Raw genomic sequence first — 23,588 nt, 5'->3', positions numbered from 1 at the left:
ACTCATCATATTTACACAATAAAAAAAAAATCCATTCTGCCTTGTTTTTAATTGCAAATTCTACTCTAGGGACTCGTTCTCCTGCTTAGGAGGCAGCCCTGTGCCTTCTCCTGGAGAAGCAAGTGCAGTCAATTATGGTAATGAAATGTCAATAAATATAAAAATTTAATACAGTCTGCTCCGGGTGAGTGGCAGATGAGGACTTGCCTCCCAGACAAATTTGCTGCTGCTGCAAATATTAAATGCACCTAAAAGAGTATCTGGTTGCCTGAGAGCTCTCCAGTACAAAAAGGATGGCGGTATCAGGTACCAACTGGGCTTTCCCATTATGCTATAATTGCAGCAGCAAAGCCAGTACCATCATTGACAGCCATCCCAACATCTTAACTTATTATTCTAAGCTGAACTTTTTATGTCCCCATGAATAATCTAAGATTGGTGCATTACAGCACTTTTTTTTTTAATGAAGAAGAAAATAAGCTTTTTTTGTTTTGTTTTCCAAATCAAGAAATTCTTTTTTCTTTTTAAATGTTTATTATTTTTGAGAGAGAGAGGGAGAGAATCCCAAGCAAGCTCTGCTCTGTCAGCGCAGAGCCCAATGTGGGGCTTGAACTCGAGAACCCGTGCGATCATGACCTGAGCCAAGAGCAAGAGTCAGATGCTCAACCGACTGAGCCACCCAGGCACCCCAAGCAGTTATTTTTCTTAATACGATCATTGCCGTCTTTAGAGAAAAATGTATTAATAATCATATGAAAAGAGTTGTTGCTTTGTAGGAAGCAACAAGCTTAAGAATAATCTCAATGTGATTCCTTCATCATCCACAAGCATGCATTCTTGAACAATGACTACTTTAAAATATAGTCTCTTAATAAAATGAAAATAGAAACCTATCTCTGCCTTCGCTTTCCTCATGCACTGGCTAATATCATCACGTGCTCGCAGAATGCTATTCTGGATTCACTTTGTATGGATCGTACATTTTTCTTTAAACTTACTTGTGAGAGTTAAAAATTTTAGCCTACCTGGTAATGTCGTGTCACAATAGAAAAAAGACGAAGGTATATACCTATAAAATTTAGGTAGGCAAAAAATATGTTCCCTACAAAACTTATCAAAGTGATTAGGTTTTTTTCAGAGTAATTATGATACATTGCAAAATAATAGCATGTGTCCAACTATTTTCACAGGTAATGTCTCCTCTGTTGTAAATCTATAGTGGAATCTGATTTTACCCACAATTCTTGAAAGTTTCAATTAAAATACATGTTTCTGATTCTGGTAGTCACTAAAACTGTCATTCTGTGTTGCAGGTGGACTATTCCATAATAGCATCACAAGCCGGGGCCACCCTCAACAATCTCATGAGTCATGCACAGGAGTTAGTGGCAAAGCTTCGCTCTCTACAGTTCGATCAACGAGAGTTTGTGTGTCTGAAATTCTTGGTGCTCTTTAGTTTAGGTAAGGAATCCTTTCTCATACTACATACAGCCAAATGTTACTATATGATGCCAGTCTCGGAGTGTCTTGAAGTCAATGCATGTTTTTGTTCTACCAAGGTAATGCCCTTCTTTTCAAATCACGAAATCTTCAAGCGTGAATATATTTTTATGTATATCCTTCTGCATGATTCATAGCTTGTTAGTAGGTGGGTTAGGGGTGGGAAAGGAGTTATTATACTGGAGTCCTGAATTTTCTCTCATAATGGACATAATGAGTAAGCAGCAGTTATATAAAACTGTGTCAGAAGGTTGAATGGAGATTGCTTAGGAAGGACGTATGGTATCGAATTGGAGCCATCCTTCTGCTATTGATGATTTCTATGCGCCTTTTGTTGTAGCTTGCAAGCTACTGCTGTTTTTACTGTAAATGATGGATAGTAATTAAAAGCCTGTTTCTTAAATCTCTATCAGGATTAACCAGAGAATGTTTATAACCAGATGCATCACTATGCAAGTATAAAAGATGATGGTTGTCAAGGGGAAAGGATGCTTCTTTAGGAAAGCTTTGGAGAAGAAAGATAACTAAGCAAGACAGATTGGCTAAATCAAGGTTCTCAGTGAGTCAGTTGAGAAAAATCACCACTGCTTGGAATAAAAAAAGGATTAAGGAGATGGATTTTTATTGACTTCAAAGGAACAGATTTTTCTGCCTGTCCCATACTAGATTTCTGTATTTTGTTGGCTTAATAAAGCCAACTTAAATAAACTTTTTGCCAAGTCCATTTATTACTTATTGGCAGACAGCTGAGGGAGGCAACTTCCCCCGAGTGAAAACACTGCAGAAATCAGATTTACCAACATATGTTTTTTCTTTAGTCTTCAGTTATAAGATAGTTGTGAATTCATAGCCGAAGAAATAAAACAATAAAACAAACTGCAAAGTAAAACAGATGTGTCTACTCTCCAAATTTGGTACTTTCATTTTAAAATTCTTCGTGACAGCACTGCACAACTGTTGCTAATAAAGGGATAGTTTGAAGTAATAGAACCAGAGTTAATTTTTCACATGTAGTCAACATTTAAAATAAAAAGAACGTTTTCATATTTTGGAAAATGTGATAAATATAGCAAAGAGAAATGTTACTGAAAATTTAAAAAGACAACAGAATTTCATAGATGTGGTGTTCAAAGGTTTGCAACGCCAGGACTGGATCCTGTGTGGTTTCTGTATTAACCACTATAAATAGGAAAGTTCTACTCAAGTAAGTCTACATCTTTTACCCATGAACAGTGTTTAGAAAATCAAGAGGAAGATCGCACAGGCCTACATGCTGTAATCTCACAAATCATTCTGGTTTATGGCAAGATCTTCGTCTTTTCGACTAGCGCCTTTTGATCAGTAATTAAATGGAAAACGTGGTAATGTATGTGTAAGAAATCTTACAGCATCTTAGAGACAAAATATTTAAAGAGAGTCCTGTCACTTCAATCGTATTTTAAATTAGGTGAATAACTGCATTGCATTTGAAGATGGAGAGATTAACCATGAACCGTGTTTCGTTTTCCTCCCTTTTAGTCCTTCCTTCATCGTTTTTCAAAATTCTTATGTTCTCTGCCAGTACAATGGAAGTAGGGGGTGGGATGGTGGTCCTGAAGTGCTTGTAACCTCTGAACCTTACAAATTACCATCCTGAACCATTGGGCCCTATATTTACCAGAACCTCAGCCGCACACTCTGTTATTTGATTGTGTTCAAGAGCTAGTAGGAGATCAGTGTGGCCTGAGGGAAGCCTCAGTTATGGCCAGAGTGGTGGGCAAGAGCCCAGTCATGGAATGTCTTAAGGCATTCAACAAATGTGTACTGAACCTGGATGCCACTGAATAACGAGCTCAGTGTCCCTTAAAACTACACCTGTTTGTTGCTTAAGGGGAAAAAAGGAAAGCATGGCTTTCATGTCAGAGGTACATAGGCATTCTCTAGTGTCAGATCACAAATCCTTTACTTTATTCTTTTTTTAATGTTTATTTTTGAAAGAGAGTATGCGCGCATGGGAGTGAGGAAGGGGCAGAGGATCCCAAGCAGGCTCCGTGCTGACAGCAGAGAGCCCAATGTGCAAACAGCCCTGCAGCCAGCTTTGTTCTTGAATTAAGCACGTTCAGCACTTCTTACCAAGCCCCAATGTGGGGCTCAGACTCATGAACCATAAAGATTGTGACCTGAGCTTCATGAAGTTGGACGCTTAACTGACTGAGCCACCCAGGCACCCCAACTCCTTTACTTTAGAAGAGTTAAATGTATTACCTCTAATGTAAATTACCATCCAAGCTGTTGGTGAAATGTCTGAGACTTAAACTAAACAAAGAGTGCTCTACGGTTGTTCTAGTATTTTTAGTGAAGCAAAGACCTCTTATCAGGTTAATAAACTAGAATGTCCATGAACACAGGAAGTATATTTGTTTTGCTCCTAGCATACCACTTGACATAATATAGGTTTTTAATAAATATTTATTGCATTCGTGAATGAAAGAAGGCTTTACCTTCCAACTTCTAAGTTAAAAAAAAAACAACAAGTAATGGGAACTAGAAAAATTAGCAAGAACAACAATAAAAATGCAGGCACAAAATTTTAAGAGAGAGGCTAGAAAATAGATCCTATGGATAAATATTAGAGAATGTGACATACTTTTTTAGTTTAGAAAGTAAAGCTGTAAGTCTTCACATTATGAAAGGGGTTTTTATAAGGAAATTAAAGACTAAACAGAGTCTTCCTTTGTGAATAAAATAATGAATGGAATTAAGTACTGATGATCAGTATTTCGGTTCTGTTTGAAACCGAGACACTGAGAGTGTCTGATACCAAAATGAGCCAGAGAAGGAAGTGGCAGGAGTGCTTTTCTTTGGTAGTGTTAATAATAAAACATCTTAAGGTGGGAAATCACTCAGTTTCCCTCTTAGAGAAGGAAGGGACCTAAGACATCGTCTCCCTCCCATTTTGGAGTTGTAAAAACTAGGTGATTTATTCAACATTATAGGACCAGAGCCAGGTCTAGAACTAACAACCCCAAATACTAGGCTTGTGTTTTCTCTGCAACGGCACAGTATCTTCTTCACAGTCATTTGAACTCATCAACCAATATTTTAAAAATACTACATACATACTAAGGCGCCATCTATATAGACAAAATAGAAAATTCTCTAAGGAATATAGACCAAAAAGAAAACCAAACTCTCATGTGTAAACAGGGGACTGCTTTATGTGAATTTCCCATCTTTATTGAATGAAAATGCTAACTAATAATAAAGCTTTTTACTTCCCTTGGCTTCTAAATATATCACAGGTTGTTTTTTGTTTGTTTCATGATGAGGTGAGCTCTGGGTTTCAGCTTCAGGAAGCTTGTAGAAAGCACTTGCCTCATAACCTTGGTACCTCCCTCACCAAAGAATTCCTTCTTATAGTTACTGTTGCCTAGAGGTTTAGCATTTTCTCTGGATTATTTACTGAACTTTAGGAAAGCTAAATGATCATAAGCCTTCATTGTTTGTTTGTCTCTCTTCTTATCTACTTGAGCTCGCTCCTTGTAATGTTAAAAGGAGAAAATGAACAAAAGTAACTTGGTGATCATACTCTTTCCCTTTGGTGGTCGTCAGCATTAAAAACCCTCAGAAAAGAGGGGAGCCAAATGTGTCTTTAAAGTTCAGGAGATGAAGCTCCTTGGTGGGGAGAATTGGTAAATTCTACCTTCAGGTAGAACCTTCCACTCTGCTGAAGGGGCCCGCCATAACTCTGTTTGTGCGTTATGATGTTGACATTGTTAATAGTAAATAAAATTGCACTGCGTTTACGAGCTGGAAAGTGTGGATGAGTTCAGTCTTTTAGGTGGGAAAATTTAATTTCAGCAATTAGCTTTCCAGTAGGCTTAATTTTTGATGTAATAGGTATTTTTTTCTTTATTTGAATTATGTGTAGTAATTCTGCTTTACTATTTAAATAAAGATCTATCCTTTGTTTTCCTTTCCTAAGAATATCATTTCTCCTCCTGATTTTCAATATCAGAACCCAGCCAAGATGCACTGTCAAAGCTCCCTGCAAAGCAGTTAGTCAAGCAACAATGCCAACAGGGAGACAGGTTTCATGTGACCCAAGCTCAAGTCAGCACCTCTGTGCAGAGCTTAAGACTTGATCACAAGCAATCACATAATGGGAACTCTCTCATCACTGTGAAGACTGGCATATATATACACTTCATTTGAAAAATGAAGGCTTTATAAATGGGCAAAGAATTGCAGAGCAACTAGTGATCTCACATCTCACTTGATAAGAGACTATAAGGACCTGTATGAATATTAAATGTGGAGTCATTAAGAGACTTGTAGAAGCTTCTGTGTTAACATAGCCCAGAAAGCATGGCGGTTCAGTCAGGGCCCCTGAAGGGAAGACTTCTTGCTGTTTTGCTCAATAAGAAAGACTATTACGAAGTGACCACCAAGGTTGGTCTGTCCTGTCCTGTCCTGTGCTGAGAAAAGACTTCACCAGGCATACTCCCCTCATGCCACCTGCTTGGTTGTTGGCTCCCCTTGGGCAGCATAGCCTAATCGTGCAGAGGAGGGTGAAAACTCGTTGATTAAATTGCAGTTCCACCTGTGAACCCAAGTCCGGACGGTAGCATGGCTTTGCAGTGTAAATCGTGACGATACTTTTCAAAATCCCACCTCCTGTACAGAGGAAATAGTTTTGTAGGGTCACCTGATGATTGGCCAGTTATGGAGTGGTCTTGAGAAAGAAAAGTTGTTGTGGCCTGGGCTGTGTCAGGATTCCTGCACCTGCCTTCCTGAGCTCCAGACCCCTAGAGGGTATGTGCATGGGGGCACAGTTGGTGTCCGGAGCTCCCTCAGCACTTCCAGAGTCACCTGCAAATGTCCTGGCGTACACTGTTGGAGAAGGAAATGTAAGGTGTTACAAAAAGAAAGAGGATACCCTTTCTTTTTTTGCTCAGCTCTCCAGAGGCCCAGCAGCTTGTTGGGTCTGAGACTTTCTACCATCATAAGTGTCCCTGTTCGCAGAGAGGTTGGGTATAAGCGTGCGATAAGAAAGCACAATTTTTTTTTTTAATTTTCTTAATGTTAATTTGTTTTTGAGAGAGAGAGAGAGAGAGAGAGAAAGAGAGCATGAATGGGGGAGAGGCAGAGAGAGAGGGAGACATAGAATCCAGGATGAGAGAAGTAGAGAACTTCCATGCTGCTCTGCCATCTTGGCCCCTAATTGGGAGACACAGAATCTGAAGCAGGCTCCAGGCTCTGAGCTGTCAGCACAGAGCCTGACGCACGGTTTGAACTCACGAACCGTGAGATCATGACCTGAGCCAAAATCGGGCGTTTAAGCGACTGATCCACCCAGGAGCCCCAAGAAAGAACAAAGCAACAGGAACAAAGGGAAACATGAATTTACCTTTCACTTTTTTGCAACATTAAATCCAGTTAACAAAAGAGGTTTCCAAATCCAACAGAGAGATTTGATCACAGTGGTTAAACTCTGTGTTTGCAGTGCCTAAAGCAAAATGGACCATTCACTTTATAAATCAGAGAATGATAGCACAGGTATAGTTTGCTATAAAGCAAATCTCCAGCTAACCTAGAAAGTGAAATAGGAGTGCCTGGACCCATTCCTTAGTTGACTGCCTCCCTCCAGAAGTGTCAGAAAAACTTCAGAAAGGTGGAAAAACAGTACAAATTTCTATCTGTGCGTGCCAGTGTATGTCTGTAAACATTCAGTTTTGAAACCAGCACAACAGTCGGCACATCGCCAACTTCTGTTTACCTGGTATCTGCGTAAAACATGGTCTTAACACGGCAGAAAACAGCCTTCCCATTATGTGGTAATAGTCCTTTCTGAGGCTGGTCACAGTATCTGCTTTCTTATAGCCTTCCTCTAAGTATGACCATACACTCCCCTGTGCAAACGCTTCTGTTTGTACATGTACACAGACGTGCATGTGCCACACTCCTACATCCGCTCACACACACACTCGCACTTACTGGCCTGTCTAGCGATGCAGTGTGCATCTCACATCGTCACCCAAGTGCATTGGTTAAATTGTGCCTCCTGAAGTCAAATAAGCAGAGGAGAGATCCCAGGGTTCTTCTTGTAATTAGCATTCAGTCTCTGCTTTTACCTTTTCATATATGATATTCTAATTTAGAAAAACACTCACTAGACACTTGTCAAATAACTATGCATATCTTCATACTAATGCCTCACTGATATATATGCAGCTGAGGGTAATGCTGGCAAATAAGCATTTCCCAAAATTTATGTAATCATTTGAAATTCAGAAAAGATTGATTAGCATTCAAGGGATGCCACCGTTCAATATTTACACCATAGAGATTTGGCAGAAGCAAATGATGGCACATAAAGTTGATGCTTGTCTTAATTAAATGCAGTATAATAGGTGTTGTGTGGATTTTTTTTTCTTTCAGTGAGCAAAGCAGTTTAGCAATGACCAGATATAATTCATTTTGGAGTTCTAAGTTGGAACTTAATCAATACGTATTTACAGCCATGGAAGAAGTGATTATCATTTGTTATCTACTGGCACGAGAATATAATTGCCTAAATAGCATTTGTTTAGGCATATTTCTGAGTAGCTTATGCTTAAAAAATATTTATTATTTTTTAGTTGTTAATACTAATATTGTCATTTTGCTAACTACTGCTGTTTAGTGAGATGATTTTTCAGAGCTGTATTGGCCTGGCAAACTGGGACTCACCAGCAAGGAAAAAGATGTCAACCCTGACTGCTCTGGTCGGTATTTCTCTACGCTTCAGCAGTACCCCCCGCACTGTTAAAATCTCAGAATGCAGTGGCTGTGCTAGTCCAGACTCCAAAGAGGCTACATGGTTAACGTGGTCAGTGTAGATCTGACATTCTAGTGAACTCCTGGGATGTGTTTTCTAGAATGGAGTCACTCAGTGACTCACTTCTGAGGAATTCATTAAACTTCCTTTTTTTTTTTTTAATATTTATTTATTTTTGAGAGATAGAGAGACAGAGCACGAGCAGGGGAGGGGCAGTGACAGAGAGGGACACACAGAATCTGAAGCAGGCTCCAGGCTCCGAGCTGTCAGCACAGAGCCTGACACGGGGCTCAAACCCACAAACTGTGAGATCATGACCTGAGCCAAAGTCGGACGCCCAACTGACTGAGCCACCCAGGTGCCCCAAACCTTCTTTCTAGTTTACTGCTAAGATCCAGTGAGTCCAATCTTGAGTTCTGGCCGTGTTTGGTTAAGAGGGTTAAATTCCAAATAGAACAATTCATGACAGGAACCAAGAACAAACGTGAAGTTTAAAGGTCTTTTGTCAGTGTGAAAGAGTGAATCCCACAATATATGTTGAGTGTCTACTATGTGCAAAGCCAGTGTCCTAGGCAGCATATGAACTGGCAACATACAGTCTTTCCAAAGAGAGAAAGTATCTGCATCAATATGATGCAGAACCGCACTTAGGACCCAGGGGACACTAATGAAAAAGGTGGAATGCATCGAGTGGAAAGTCTAATACACAACACATCATCCCAACACTGCATGATGCGTTGGCCACAGCTTCTCTTCCATTCCTTTTCCTCTTCCCACTGAACCAATGCATGCTCCACACACACGTTAGTCTCGTCTAGCCTATTTTGTCAAAGAAAATACCTTTCTCAGGGCGCCTGGCTGGCTCAGTCAGTAGAGTGTGCGACTTGATCTCTGGGATGTAAGTTTGAGTTCCATGTTGGAGTAGAGATTACTTAAACATAAAGGAAAAAAAAAAACACTTAAAAAAAAAAAAGCCTTTCTCAATCCTCATGTTACACAAATCCGACAGTGATCGGAGGCATGAAAAGAGTTGGGACACCATGCATGTGGTCACCAAGAGCTCCAGCAGGGAACACCATGCCTAACCCCCCACACCCTCTGCTACCCAGCTTTCTGACAGAAACTTTGGCCTCAGTCCTGAAAGGAAACCAAATCCTAGAATTTTACCATAGAAATGAACCTGCAACGTGTCCACCTCTCCCTTCTGGATAAGAAGATTGAGACTCAAGGGGTTAAGTGACTTGTGCATAATCGTGCGGAGTCAGGGCTCGCACTGAAATTTTTGGATACTACACACAGGAAAAGAACACAGCCACGGATTTCAGTAATTCTTGAAATACCACTTTTACATTAGTTTCAAAATTAGGTATCTTTTTTTTCTCTTTTTTTTTTTTGCGGTGGGGGTGGGGGGAAGCATCCTTTTCAACTGAATCTAAAAATGTCATCATTGTGATGCATAAAAATAATTTCCTAGAAGAGTAAAGCATGCGCATTACCTTTTATTGTGTCAGGGCTGTGTTACGCATGCTGTGTCTGGGTGCCCTGAACTTTGGAGGAAGACAGCTGGCCCACAGTAGCTCATACTTTGATTCTCCCAGCTTCGCTGGGGGGACACGGAGCTCTGTGCCATGCATAAAGGTCAGTGTGACCTGAGTGACAATGCTGACCTCAACTTGGACAGTTCTGCCTAATCCCTATGGAGCATGGCCACATTCTAGCTGTGTATCATTTTGTCTGCCTTGGTAATAAATAGTCATTGATAGCACACCTGAAATACTCCTTTCTGTCTACTGTTTGGCCTAAGAGAAAATAACTATTACGTCAGTATTACTGTCTATGTAGGACTTCTTTTTCTAAAGTACCGAGTTTTTCTTTTATTTTCACAAATTGTAGTCAAATATATACAACATGAAATATGCCATTTTAGCCATTTTTAAGTGTACCATTCAGTGGCATGAAGTACATTCGTATTGTTTTGGAAGATCTTTGATCGTCCAGCATTAAAACTCTGCACCCATTAAATAATGACTTCCTGTCTCCCCTATCCCCCCCCACGACCACCATTCTGATTTACATGCAGAACTTTATTTAGGAAGTATTTTTGCCTGTAATATTAAAAGTTACAGTAATTTTACGGAACATGACTAGATGCACAACGTGGCTAACGTGCCTAAGGAGTGGCAAGGAGTCTGAGCCCATGCTGCAAGCCAGGTTTCTTGATTCCAGACTTGTCACTCTGTACCACACAGGAAAGGAAGTCTTAGGGTGTGGGTCTGGAAGAGTAATGCATGAAATAGCAACAGAGAAAAACGGGAAGCGTTCAAAACTAGCTCTCTACTACGGAGGTGGTGTGGCCTAGTGGTAAAGACTGCAGACTTGAGGTCAGTTTTTTCTTTTCTATTTGCATCCTTAGCCAACTTACATCACCTCAATTTCCCCATTGGTAATATTGAAATAATGATGGTCTACCTAAAGATTGTTGGGAGAGGTTAAATGCAGTAGTTATTGTGGAGAACTTAGCACGTCTGACACACGGTATCAATAAATTATTATCATTTAAAGCATCTGTGTTTACATCAGCAAAAGTCATCTAAGTGAAGGTTCCTTATTGGGAAATACCTCTTCTCAGATATGATCTTCTTGGATCTACAGATTATATGAAAAAGGACTTCCTCATGTCAGCAATAACTGCTATGTGAATTCAGTACCAAGCCACAGTTTAAAATCTTTGATCTACTAACAAAAGGAGCCATTATGACCTTTGGTATCTTGAGAGATGTCAGAGGAAGCAAACTCAAGTCACTCCCTTTATTTTATCTACTGCAAATCCCAAGATCAAACCAAAGTCAAATAGTAAACAATTAGTCCTCTGTCTAGGCTGGTGAGGCCTTACATAATGATGATCTGACAAAGTGGAGTGACCAGGTGGACACCTGCTCCCTGGAGAATGCTTATGCCAGGAAATTCTTAAACATTTTTTGTCTGATTTTCTAGAATTGGAAGTGTTTATAGTTAACTTTACCTAAAAAGTTTGAAATTCTTCTCTCAGACTTATACATAGTCTCTAAATCTGATGGGTAAACAAAAATTGACTTCAACCATACAAAACAGAAGATTTCACTTAGAGGAGCCCTACTACCTCTTTTGGAACTAAAGTCCTGGGTAATTTAATCCTTCCAAGGACATTGTTGGAATTTGAGAAATGAAAACTTTTTAGAGCAATGAACTTTGTTCTTTACTTAAGACACGTTTGGCAAAATAATATGATGCCTTATTAATAAAAACTAGTAATAGTAATTGTATAATAAAATGAATATTAGCAGATTCTCCCCTCATATTACTAGCTTCAAATTCAAGGGACTAAGGGGGTGGAAGAATGAGTGAGGATTGAAACATGAACTTGTGCATGGTTTAAAACGTTTTCACAGTTCAAAGATGTGGAACTTTGAAATCCAGTCTTCTGGGTTCTACCACCTAGAAGCAGAATAACAGGCATGTTGGCAGAATCCCTAGTTAATAACAACGTGCAAGTCTACTAGGATCTTTGCTTCCTTGGCTCTAAAACGTGGACACCAGTGACTATCTTGCAGGTTCTTGTGTCAGATGAGTGCATCATGTCTTGGTTCAAGATAACCTTCTCTGAGAAGTCTGCACAGACAGACTCACACTTCTTCCTCTGAATTCCTGTCGCTTATTACACAGATCTCCATTCACTCTATTTTGTAATTGTTTTGGATGCCCCACAACCAGAGTGCCAGGTCTGTTTTCATTCTATATTCCTGGCACTTAGCATCATGCCTGGAATATAGTTTGTATTAAAAGCAATACTTAAAAATAAACAAACAAATGTGATACTTGCTTAGTGTGTTCAATTATAATAGCTACCTCTTTGGTTTTCTTAGTATAATAGCTGCCTCTTTTGTCTTCTATGAGCAGAGCACCTTACACATGTTGTTTCTAATCCTCACAGCAAATCTTAGACAAGAAGTGAGCTGTTCCTGTTTTACTACTCTTCTTTGAGAACAGAAGTCAAACAACTACACAAAATCACCCAGCTAGAAACTAATAGAACAGAGACCTAAACACACCTCAGATTCCAAAGTCCAGATTTTTTCCACTACTCACTGCTGCTTTTTTTGGTGAAATGATTGCATCTGTACACCATAAAGCACTATACAAATGCTTGTCATTTATTATCAAGATAACCCCTTCTAAGTAGACCCATTATGAATTTGGAGGAAATCTGATCCTTCTGGATATTTCTTGAAAGTTCCTTCTTAATGGTTAGCAATGCCTTCTCACCAACATCCCTCTCAAGACTGCCAAGAGTGGTTTCATCCAGGGCTGGTTCCTATTTACCAGTTTTAGGAATGGGATTGCAAGTTTTATCACTGCAAAGTCAGAAGCACTGTTGAAATTATAGGGTATTTATCTTTCATGCTGACTCTATGCAGATTTTCTTTTTAATGTGAAGAAGCATCTGGTGCCCAAATTCCTATCTTCTTACAAATCTTTATTGTGAACAGAAGCTGATAATTTATCAGAGATTCTTAGCCTGGATTATTAACAGATTCTCCCTTTTGTTTAATATGGCTAGCTTCAAACTCAGAGGACTAGACTAAGTAGAGTAAAAGAACAGGAAATGGACATTTAAAAATGAATTCGCACATGTTTTTAAGTGTTTTAAGAATACCAAAGTAAAAGTTTCAGCATGTAGTCTTTAGTATGTTCTTGATAGTCATGGTCAGGATAGGGTTTTTGTAATGAGCAACTTCTTTTAAAATCATAAAAAAGTTTTTGTTAGTCCTAGCTACAAGAAATTGTAGGCCAAATTGGATAACCACATGTGCTGGCATTTGTCCAGGACAACCCATGTCAAAAAGGATCGGGGTCCCTGAATACTGTAACAGTATCATTTCTAATTATAACTTCCAGGAACTTCCTCTTTCAAAGAGGTAGTTGCAGAAACTTATCTTAGAAAAGAATAAGGCTTTTTAGTATTAGAAGACACCTTAATTTACCTTTTCTTTGCTCCATATTATGTTTTCCAGATTTCTATTTTGATTCATGTAGCTCTGGAATCCTTAAGGAATCCAGAGCCCAGATCATCATTTTTACTGATCTGTAGTATTTCATTATATAACGAACCCCACAATTATTGCTCCATTCTCCACTTGATGGATATTTGTTATAAGCAATGCTGAGGGAACGTTTTTTTCTACATGTCTTCTTATACATATATTTCTGAATGATACTTTTCAATTCTAGAAGTAGCCGAATTGTTCTCCCAAGTGGCTGTGCCAAATTACATTCCTATCCACAGTAACTAAGGGTTCCCAATATCATCATCAATACTATAATTAAATTTCTGTCATTATTCTGATTTATTTTGCATTCTGATTACCAATGAGATTAAGAATTTTTTGTTTCTCTAAAGTACCTATTCATGTCCTTTGCCCATTGGGATGTATTTCTTTCCTTCTTGATTTGAAGTGTTCTCTTCAATAGATAGGTAAATAGATAGGTAAATAGATAGGTAGATAGATAGAAAAGATAGAAAAAAAGAAAAGATAATTGGGTTTTTGTTTCACTTACGTATCTTTTCTATCACAGAGGTAGCCGCATTCATTAATATTTTACCATTTGTTTTTGCTTTTTGTAGCCTTTTTAAATTGAGATATAATCGACATATTGGATTAGTTTCAAGTGTGCAGCATAAGGATCTGATATGTATATATTGCAAAATGATCACAATAAAAGTCCAGTTAATATCCATCATCATACATAGTTACAATCTTTTTCTTATAATGAGAACTTTTAAGATCTACTCTCTTAAACAACTTTCAAATATTCAATACAGTATTAATAACTATAGGTATCATGCTGTACATTGTATTTATTTGTAGCTTCTTTAAGGAATCCTTCCTTATCTATTCTATATATCATAAAAGGAATCCTTTCTTATCTATTCTATATATCATAAAATGTATCTTCCTTTAGCTTTTTCCCAAACACATGAAAACCTTGCTTTTCAAATTTAGGTCTTTAATGTGCCCAGAATTAACTTTGTGTAAAATATGAGGTAGAGATCTAGTTTTTATATTATTTTGTCTTACTGTCCTCCCTAGTAGTCAGTTGTCCCAACACAGTTTATTGGATAGCTTGTCTTTCCCACTATTTTTAAGGTCACATTTTTTTATATACTCAAGATCTATGTATGTGTGGGTCTCTTCTTGGACTGTTTTCTTCCATTGGTCTATTTGATTATCACTGTGCTAATTCCACATGTTTTAAGTATTCTTGGTATACTTGATATCTGGTTGAGTAGTTGCTCTACTTTATATTTCCAAATAGTCTTAATTATTCTTATGGTCTTGCTTTCCCATATGAACTTTATGATTGGCTTGCTGTAATTCCAGAGATGACACAAATGGGAATTTGAATAGAACTGCATCATATTTAGAGATTAGTTTGGGGAGCACTATTATCTTCATAGAACTGAGTTCTTCCCATCCATGAACATAGTTTATCTTTCCTTTAGTCAGGTGTGCTTTGGTACAGCTTCTTCAATAATGCCGTGTAATTTTCTCCCCAGAAGTATCATTTTTTATTGATTTATTCAGAGCCGCTCTTAGAATTTATTGTGAATGCAAATTTTTTTTCTATTACATTTTTCTCATTGGTTAATATACATGTAACTGATTCATATATAAAATTTGTGTTTAACAAACTTGCTGAATTCTCTCATATGAAATGGGTTTTCTGTGGTTTATCTTGGGCCTTCCATATAGACCATCATAGTCTGGAAATACAGATTTATCTTTTGCCGTTCTGATTTCCTTTGCCTTTCTGATTTCCTTTCCCTGTCTTATTTTACTGACTAGGCAGTATTGACTTGAAGCAGTGATAACAGGCACTCTTGCCTTATTAATGGGAAGTCTTTAATGGGAATTCTTCTAAAATCTCACAACTTACTATGGAAAGTTTTGTCCATTTTATTAGCCTTCTTTTTAAGTAAAAAGGTTTTGGTTTTGGTGATCCTTTATTTCAACTCCAATTTCAATAAATGCTGCTCTCATCTTTATTACTTTGCTCTTCTCATTCTACCTTCTTGAGTTAAAAATTCTGTTAGTATATTTTCATGAAAGCATTTAGTGTTTGAAAGTTCCCACTTTGCCCATCCATAATTGTATCTGCAGAAGTTTTAATGTGGGAAATGCTGCTGCAGAGTTGTGCATATCACTCTATAAAACTCTAGGGGGCACCACTAACATCATAGTCTTATGTCAGTGCATCCTTTACAGTTGTGTGGTACACAACCTGAACAGCCTTATCTGGTGACCCTTTTTCCAGTTCTAAATATTTTGTGATCTCTATTGTGATCTTTTTTTTAATGTTTATTTGTTTTTGAGAGAGAATGTGCATGCACGAGCCAGGGAGAAGCAGAGAGAGGAGACAGGATCCAAAGTGGCCTCTGCACTGAGATCAGAGAGCCTGACCTGGGGCTCAAACTCACAAACCATGAGATCATGACCTGACCCAAATTCTGATGCTTAACTGCCTGAGCCTCCCAGGCACCCCTATGATCTGTTTTTTTTTTTTTTTTAACCCATGATTCACTTAATATTTTAAAATTTCCAAACAAATGGATAGTTTGATTATCTTCATTTTTGGATTCTATGTTGATTGCATTATAAGGCTGTGCATATTATTGATTCCTTGAAATAATTGTGTTAGAACTTCTTTTGTGATGTTACCCTTAATTAGTTTTCATAAATGTGGCATATGTACTAAAAAATACAATCTCTGTTAGATGCCAAGTTTTATTTATTTATGTTATTCTTGACAATGTTCTATCTTGGTGGATTATTTCTAATATTACTACAGTGTCTTTTTTTCCTTTTAATTCTTTTATCTTAAAATCTGCTCTGTCTGATAGTAATAAAGTTTTAACAGCTTTTAAAAATTAATATTGGCAATATTTTTTCTGATCTCTTTATTTTCAGCTGCTCACTTGATTCAATAGGATTTCTATGATTCAGGTGGGTTTCTTATAAGCAGCTTGTGACTGGACTGTGTGTGTGTGTGTGTGTGTGTGTGTGTGTGTTAATCCAGTCTATAATCCCTTTTTAGCTTCTAATTTGGCATCATTATAGATTTAGAGGAAGTTGCAAAGGAAGAAAAATTGTACAGGGAGGTCCCACATTCCTTTCATCCAGTTTCCCTCACAGTAACGTCTTATATAACTAATCAATATAAAAGCCAGGAAATGACATGGGTGTAGTCCATTGAGATTATTCAGTTATACAGTTTGCTTAGATCACCAGTTTTTTTATATACACTCGTTTGTGTGTAGTTCTTGCAATTTTATCACATGTATAAATTTGTTATAGCTACCAATGGAATTATGATACAGAATTTTTCCATCACCACCAGACTCTTTGGCACTATCCCTTTATAGCCACATCTGCCTTTTTCTCCTTTCTTAAACCCTGACAATAACTAATCTGTTCTCTCTGTCGGGAATTTTGATATTTCAAGATAATTATACAGTTTGTAACCTTTTGTAACTGGCCTTTTTCACTCAACAATATTCCCTTGAGATCCATCCATGAGTGTATCAATTGTTTGCTACTTCTATGGTTGTGTTGTATTCCATGGTACAGATGTCCTACAGTTTGTCTAACTTTTTGCCTGTTGAAGGACATTTGGGTTGTTTCTAGTTTTGGACTGTTACAGATAAAAGTTCTATGAAGATCATGAACAAGTTTTGTAGGAGCATAAGTTTTTCATTTCTCTGGAGTAAATGCCCAAGAATGCATTTGTTTGGTGGTTTGACAATCGCATGTTAATAATCTGTTTTTTTAAGAGGTGAGTTTGATCTGTTTATTGCTAAACCATCCTTTATTTGTATGAAAATAATTAAAATTTTGCCTCATCGTGAATGATAGTTTAGTTGGATATAAAATTTCATGTTGATGATATCTTCTCTGAACACTTGAAAAATCTATTGGATGTCTACTGCCATCTCTTCCTCATGACGTTTAGGGCTTTCTCTTATTGCTAATATACTTTCACTACAAACTAAGTAAAAATTTATTCCAGAAGTGCACATCTTATTGGAAGATACTGGAAAATTCTGTTATTCTCTTTTCATATATTCTATGGAATCCCCTCTGCTAACTCCTGTTAGACATGTTGGAGCCTCTCAATCTATCTTCTGTGTTGCACTTTTTTATACCCTCCTCCTCCCCAACCCCTTGCCCCCATCTTACTGTGCTGTTTTTTGTGTTAATATCATCTTCTAGGTATAGCATATGACTTACATTGGGTGTGGAGCCTACCTTAAAAAAAATTCAAATTCTCTCTCCAACTATATCTGGCCTAGCATGTATCCCATCAATCAAATTTTTTTATATAAATAATTATTGTTTTGTTTTAAACATATGTACTGTTTTTAATTTTTGCCTATGTCATTACATAATTTTTTTCTTTCTTTTTTTAAAAAAATTTATTTATATTTGGGAAAGCACAAGTTGGAAAGGGACAGAGAAAGGAGGACAGAGGATCTGAAGCAAACTCTGTGCTGACAGGCTGACAGCTGCAAACCGGGTGTGGGGCTCAAACTCATGAACCACGAGATCATGACCTGAGCCAAAGTCGGACACTCAATTGATGGAGCCACCCACATGACCCTATTTTTCTTTTTTTTTTTACTTTTATTTTTTTTTAACGTTTTTTTATTTATTTTTGAGACAGAGAAAGACAGAGCATGAATGGGGGAGGGTCAGAGAGAGGGTGACACAGAATCTGAAACAGGCTCCAGGCTCTGTGTCAGCACAGAGCCTGACGCAGGGCTCGAACTCACGGACCGCGAGATCATGACCTGAGCCAAAGTCAGCCGCTTAACTGACTGAGCCACCCAGGTACCCATCTTTTTTAATAAACAGTGTCCTGGGGCACCTAGGTGTCTCCATTGATTGAGCGTCCATCTCTTGGTTTCAGCTCAGGTCATGATCTCACAGTTCATGAGATGAAGTCCCATATCTAACTCCACGTGGCAGCGTGGAGCCTGCTTGGGATTCTCTCTCCCTCCTCTCTCTCTCTCTCTCTCTCTCTCTCTCTCTGCCTTTCTGCTGCCTGTGCTGTCTCTCTCTCAAATAAATAAATAAGTTTAAAAATTTTTTAAAAATCAATAGTGTCCTTTTATTTATCTCTTCAGCATTATTTTTTTTAAGATTTTATTTTTCAGTTATCTCTATACCTAACCTGGGGCTCAAACTTAAAACCCAAAGATCAAAAGTCTCATGCTCTACTGACTCAGCCTGCCAGGCACACTTCTGTTTATTTCTTGAACATCCTGAGCATACTAATTTTGAAGTTTGCTTCTGAATCTTCCATAGAAACAATTTCTTGTGGCATAAATTGATGTTTTAATTGTTTTGTTGGCTTCTTCCTTAGCAATATATATCTTGATGGTTTTTTCACATTATGACTTGCAGACTTTTTTTGAGTGAGATTTTTGGTGCCTCTTATTGTTTCTATGTCTTTCTCTTAGGTTTCTTTTGCTCTCTTCTTGAGTCATAATTTCTGTATTTGCTTCTATCTAACACTACAACGTCCCAAGTTCAAAAAGCCAGCCTTATAATGGCATTTAGGGCTTTGCACTGCAGTGATACTGGACCTAGATCAGATCCAGTCAAAGACCGTTCTAATCCAGGAACCCCTTCCCTAGTTCCACAGCCTGCCAAAATATGTAACTCAGGCAGTATATTAGGAATAGTTTCTCTCTCTCTTTTTGCAGCCTCCTTTTATAAAAGGAGCAGAGCAGTAGCATGCCTGCTTGAGCCCTGCCCCATGCCCGGACTTCAAGTAAGTCCTGCCTCTGGTTGCCTGATGCACAGTCCTTTATTTCCCATCAGCCTCCAGAAGATGGACTCTAGCTACTGTTCACCGTTTCAGCACTGGCCACAGCTCTGCATTTCTCTTCTGCTTCTGACAGAGTTGTTGATACTGTTTGGGGACCTAACTATTGTCATTTTCTCTCTTTATATTTTTCTGTCATTGATATGTTTGAAACAGAAAGGGTATGTCCAAATGTGAATTCACTGAGACATCTTGACCGAAGTCCAGCAGATCTCTCTTTCCAAAGATCCTGGAAGCCCTTAGTCCTACTACTGTGACCACAACTATGTGCGCATGCACATCTGCACATGCTCACACACACACCCAGAATAGGCAAGATCTCATGTTGAAGCCCTATATGGTGAGACTCTAGCCTGCCTTTCCAGTCATGTCCCACTGTCATCTACCCCTCCTCAGCATGCTGCTTTTTCCCCAGCAAACTGAACACTTTGATGTTCCTAGAGCCTGTGTTGCACCTTACTATCTTACTCAACCCCCTTTCTGGAAATGCCGTTCAGAGCTTTCCCCAATCTTTCAAGCTCCACAAACCCTTCCCTTTCTCTCTGAGAGACTTTCCAACCCCCCTATTTGGGAAATAGTTTTTCTCTCCTCTTAACCCTTTGTGGTTTTCAGTCTCTACTAAGCATTTGTCATCATCTAACATACTATTATAAAACATCTTACCCAGCCTCAAAGACTTAGAGTAGTGTTATGTTGAAGATGTTAATAAAAGTGATATTTCTTAAGAAACTACTATGTGCCAGATGTTGCCCGAGGCACTTTAGGTACATTGCTGTCTCATGTAATTCTGTCACTAAATCTGCTATGAGGTAAAATGTGCTCATTTTACAGACGAGGAAACCCAGCTAGAGGAGGCTTCATAGGGTCAGCTGGTGTGCAGTGGAGAAAGGGACTGTGCAGCCTGGCTCACTTCATTGCCCATGCTCTAGCCACTACCCCACTTTGTTCCACATGGGTCCCATACCTACGACCTGTGGAAATGCTGTTTGTGCTACTACGGCGTGAGCCCTTTAGGCCCCTGTTCAAGGACCACCTATGTCAGCATCACCTGGGTCCTTCTGAAAAGAACAGATTCCAGGGAACCTCTTTTAGATCTACTAAAACGGAATATCTAAGGATAAGGCCCAAGAATCTGTATTTTAACCATCTCCTTAGGTGATTCTCAAGCATGTTAGGTTTCAGCAGTAATTTCTAAAGTTAGATTGCTCGTTAAAATCATCAGGGAGGGGAGGTTAATAATGCCCAGAATTTCCTGAGTAATGAATGTCACTATATTAATGAATTCTCAGGTGAGTCTCAAACAGATATCCCACCAACCTTGTGTCTAAAAAATTCTAACCTAGGTAGATGTCTTAAATTGGTGGCTGATTCATAAAATTTGGACCTCTTTTTTTTTTTTTTTTAGAAGATGATCTAACTTTTAAAATTAAGAGAACCAGTATAAAATGTGGATTTCAGTTTCCCTCTGAAAACTCAGAAGGTCTTACCACAGTAGGTCCTCCCATTACAGGACTCTGAGTGACTTGATGCCCCAAATAACTAAAGTGACTGCAGTGGGGCACCTGGATGCTTTGTTGGTTAAGCGTCGAACTATTGATTTCGGCTCAGATCATGATCTCGGGGTCGTGGGATCAAGCTTTTCGTGAGGCCTGCACTGAGCATGCAGCCTGTTTAATATTCTCTCTTTCTCTCCCTCTGCCCCTCTTCCCAACTCACTCTCTCTCGCTCTCTAAAAAAAAAAAAAGCTTTAGAAATGACTGCTAGAAAGACCTGAACATAAAGGAAAAATTCATATATAAGAGAACTGCAGTTTACCATACAGACATGGATGTCTCCCCTGCTTTCAGAAATTTGAACTTTCAAAACCCACAAATTTATGGGATGAATATACTGCATAAATGATTATAAGTTTTACTAAAGATCATTATCAAATATAATTTTATTTCTCAAAAATTTATTGAATATACTATATGTAACCACACACATATATAAGCTCTCACTTTTTTTTTTAAAGTTTATTTATTTTGAGGAAGAACACACAGGGCAGGGGAGCACAGAGGGAGAGAGACAGAGACACAGAGAGAGAGAGAGAGAGAATGAGAATCCCAAGCAGGCTCTGAACTGTCAGCATAGAGCCCAACGCAGGGCCTGAACTCATGAACTGAGATCATGACCTAAACCAAAATTAAGAGTTGGACACTTAACCGACTGAGCCACCCATGTGCCCCTAAGCTCTTACTTCAATAAACAGCACAATAAAAATGTAAGTGAAATAAAATTATAAGTGAGATTCATAATACTTATAATGATTTATATTTAAGTTAGGTTTATAATATTTAGATAACTAAATATTAATAAGGTTGCTGGATATTAACAATAAGTTTCTTGCATTCTTAATTTACTTGCAGAAACACATCTGTGAGGTTTGCACTGGTATATAGAGAATTCTTCAAAGTCAATATGAGCTATCTGCAGTACTCCAAGTATACGTAAGAAAAAAGAATAGTTGGGCTTTCTGAATCCCTCCCAAATGAATACTGTTGCTCTGGATTGCTTACCTGAGACTACTGTAGTAGTATTCTGTGGGGACAGGCATAGGACCATGTTGTATGTTTGTTGGCTTATTTGTTTGTTTTAACATGATACAGCTATGATTTTAACAGTCTGTAAATAGCCATTAGTAGGTACCCTTGAAACCACCTGGCATTCTTTATCTCTGTCCTAGTGAGTACGAGAGCTTTTTAAAGGCAACTTATGATATATTTAAGATGACATTTTTGAGTCATAAAAAGATTTTTATGGCTTTTTAGATATCAAAAAAAAAATTAAATTGGGAATAGTTATTAAATTGCTCCCATATGCAAATTGCTGATAGATCTCTGAGACTCATGGTTCCTAAATTGGGACTGGAATTCAAAATTAATGATCAAACTACCCAGAATATTGTTAACACTTTCAAAAATTCATTTAAAAATTGCACGTGTGTCTCCAATAAGATTGTAAATGCTAAATAACACAAAATGTCTTTAGTTTTTACTTAACAGTAGCAAGTCAATACCCCCACCAGTAGTCATTTTGTGCTGAATAGATGTCTGATTGGCAGTTATGTATGTTTTGATTAAATGTTAAAAAAAATGGAAGTAATTTTTGGTTAATGGAAGTAATTGGTTAATTACTACGTCTTAATCACATTAGTAAAAAAAAATACCTTTCAAAAATGGGGAGAGAAGACAGTACTATAGAGTTGAAAAAAAAAAAACAGGGAAGCACTGATATATATATATATATGGGAAAAGTTCTGAATCAAAAATGAAGAAAATATAGTAGCTGTAAATTTGAGAGAAAAAAAACCCCACCATTTTAAAAAATAAAAACTTCTGATAATAGGGGCACCTGGGTGGCTCAGTTGGTTAAGCATCCGACTCTGGCTCAGGTCATGATTTCACAGTTTGCAGGTTTGAACCCCACATCGGGCTCTGTGCTGACAGCTCAGAGCCTGGAGCCTCCTTCAGATTCTGTGTCTCCCTCTCTCTCTGCCCCTCTCCCGCTTGTGCTTTGTCTCTCTGTCAAAGATAAATAAACATTAAAAAAAATTTTTTTTAAACCTCTGATAATTAATAAATTATTAAAATTATTGTTTCTCCATAAGTGATTTTTCTCTTTTTTAATACATTTTGTTACCTCAATAAATAATCTACAGGAGTGAAATAAAAATTGATCTTCAGGCACAAGAAAATGTGAAAGGGATCCTTTGTGGATCTTCTATACGAAAAAGGATGGAGATGATTCTTCTTCATCTATTTGTCTTTAGCTTCTGGTCCAATTCTTGGTATACAATATGCTTATCAACAGAGTCTGGTTTATTTGCACTTCTTGGTGCTGAGCATCTGCACTCTCATATTCAAGAAAGCAACCATGGCAGACGAGAGTGGGTTGCAATAACAGTTATGTCGCCAACGGTGATTCCCACTCTGGGCTGGCTGATTGTGGCTAGGCTCACCCTTCCTGGCTCTAGGAATTATATGACTGGTGCTGAGGCTAAGAACCCTCTCGTTTCTGATTGTGACCTATCAAGCCAGTCTGTGAGTCACCGAGTCACTGGTATTCCCCAGCAACTCTCAGCTACGTTTTCATGTCCAAGCATGCCCTCCCTCAACACACTGGAAAGTGCCATAGAGGGGATGAGATTAGGGAGGACGGACCTTTTCATGACAGAGAGGCCCATGCTCAAAGGACCCTGGCAGCTGTCAGAGGTAGCACCTGAGCCCATTTGTAGAAAGGTAGTGGTGCAAATTCAGAAAACCACAGGTACTGGCAGTGTGTGTGCACCACAATGTCAGAAGTGCACATACCATGGGCCTCT

General features: G+C 38.3%; 1 protein-coding gene across 1 annotated transcript in view; it reads left to right on the top strand.

The window, feature by feature from the left end:
• Positions 1-23,588, top strand: part of NR5A2 (nuclear receptor subfamily 5 group A member 2) — a 131,146-nt gene that overhangs the window by 82,391 nt on the left and 25,167 nt on the right. The window contains exon 7 of the mRNA XM_047077359.1: positions 1,314-1,461. Within this exon, the coding sequence (XP_046933315.1) occupies positions 1,314-1,461 (148 nt within the window). The remainder of the gene's footprint in view (positions 1-1,313; positions 1,462-23,588) is intronic.

The sequence above is a fragment of the Lynx rufus genome, unplaced genomic scaffold (genome assembly GCF_022079265.1).
Source record: "Lynx rufus isolate CCGP_SWC_20201006 ecotype Redwood Valley unplaced genomic scaffold, mLynRuf1.p SCAF_15, whole genome shotgun sequence".
Classification (NCBI taxonomy): Eukaryota; Metazoa; Chordata; class Mammalia; order Carnivora; family Felidae; genus Lynx; species Lynx rufus.
Note: the sequence above shows the minus strand (reverse complement) of the source record. Positions and strands in the feature narration are given on the sequence as shown.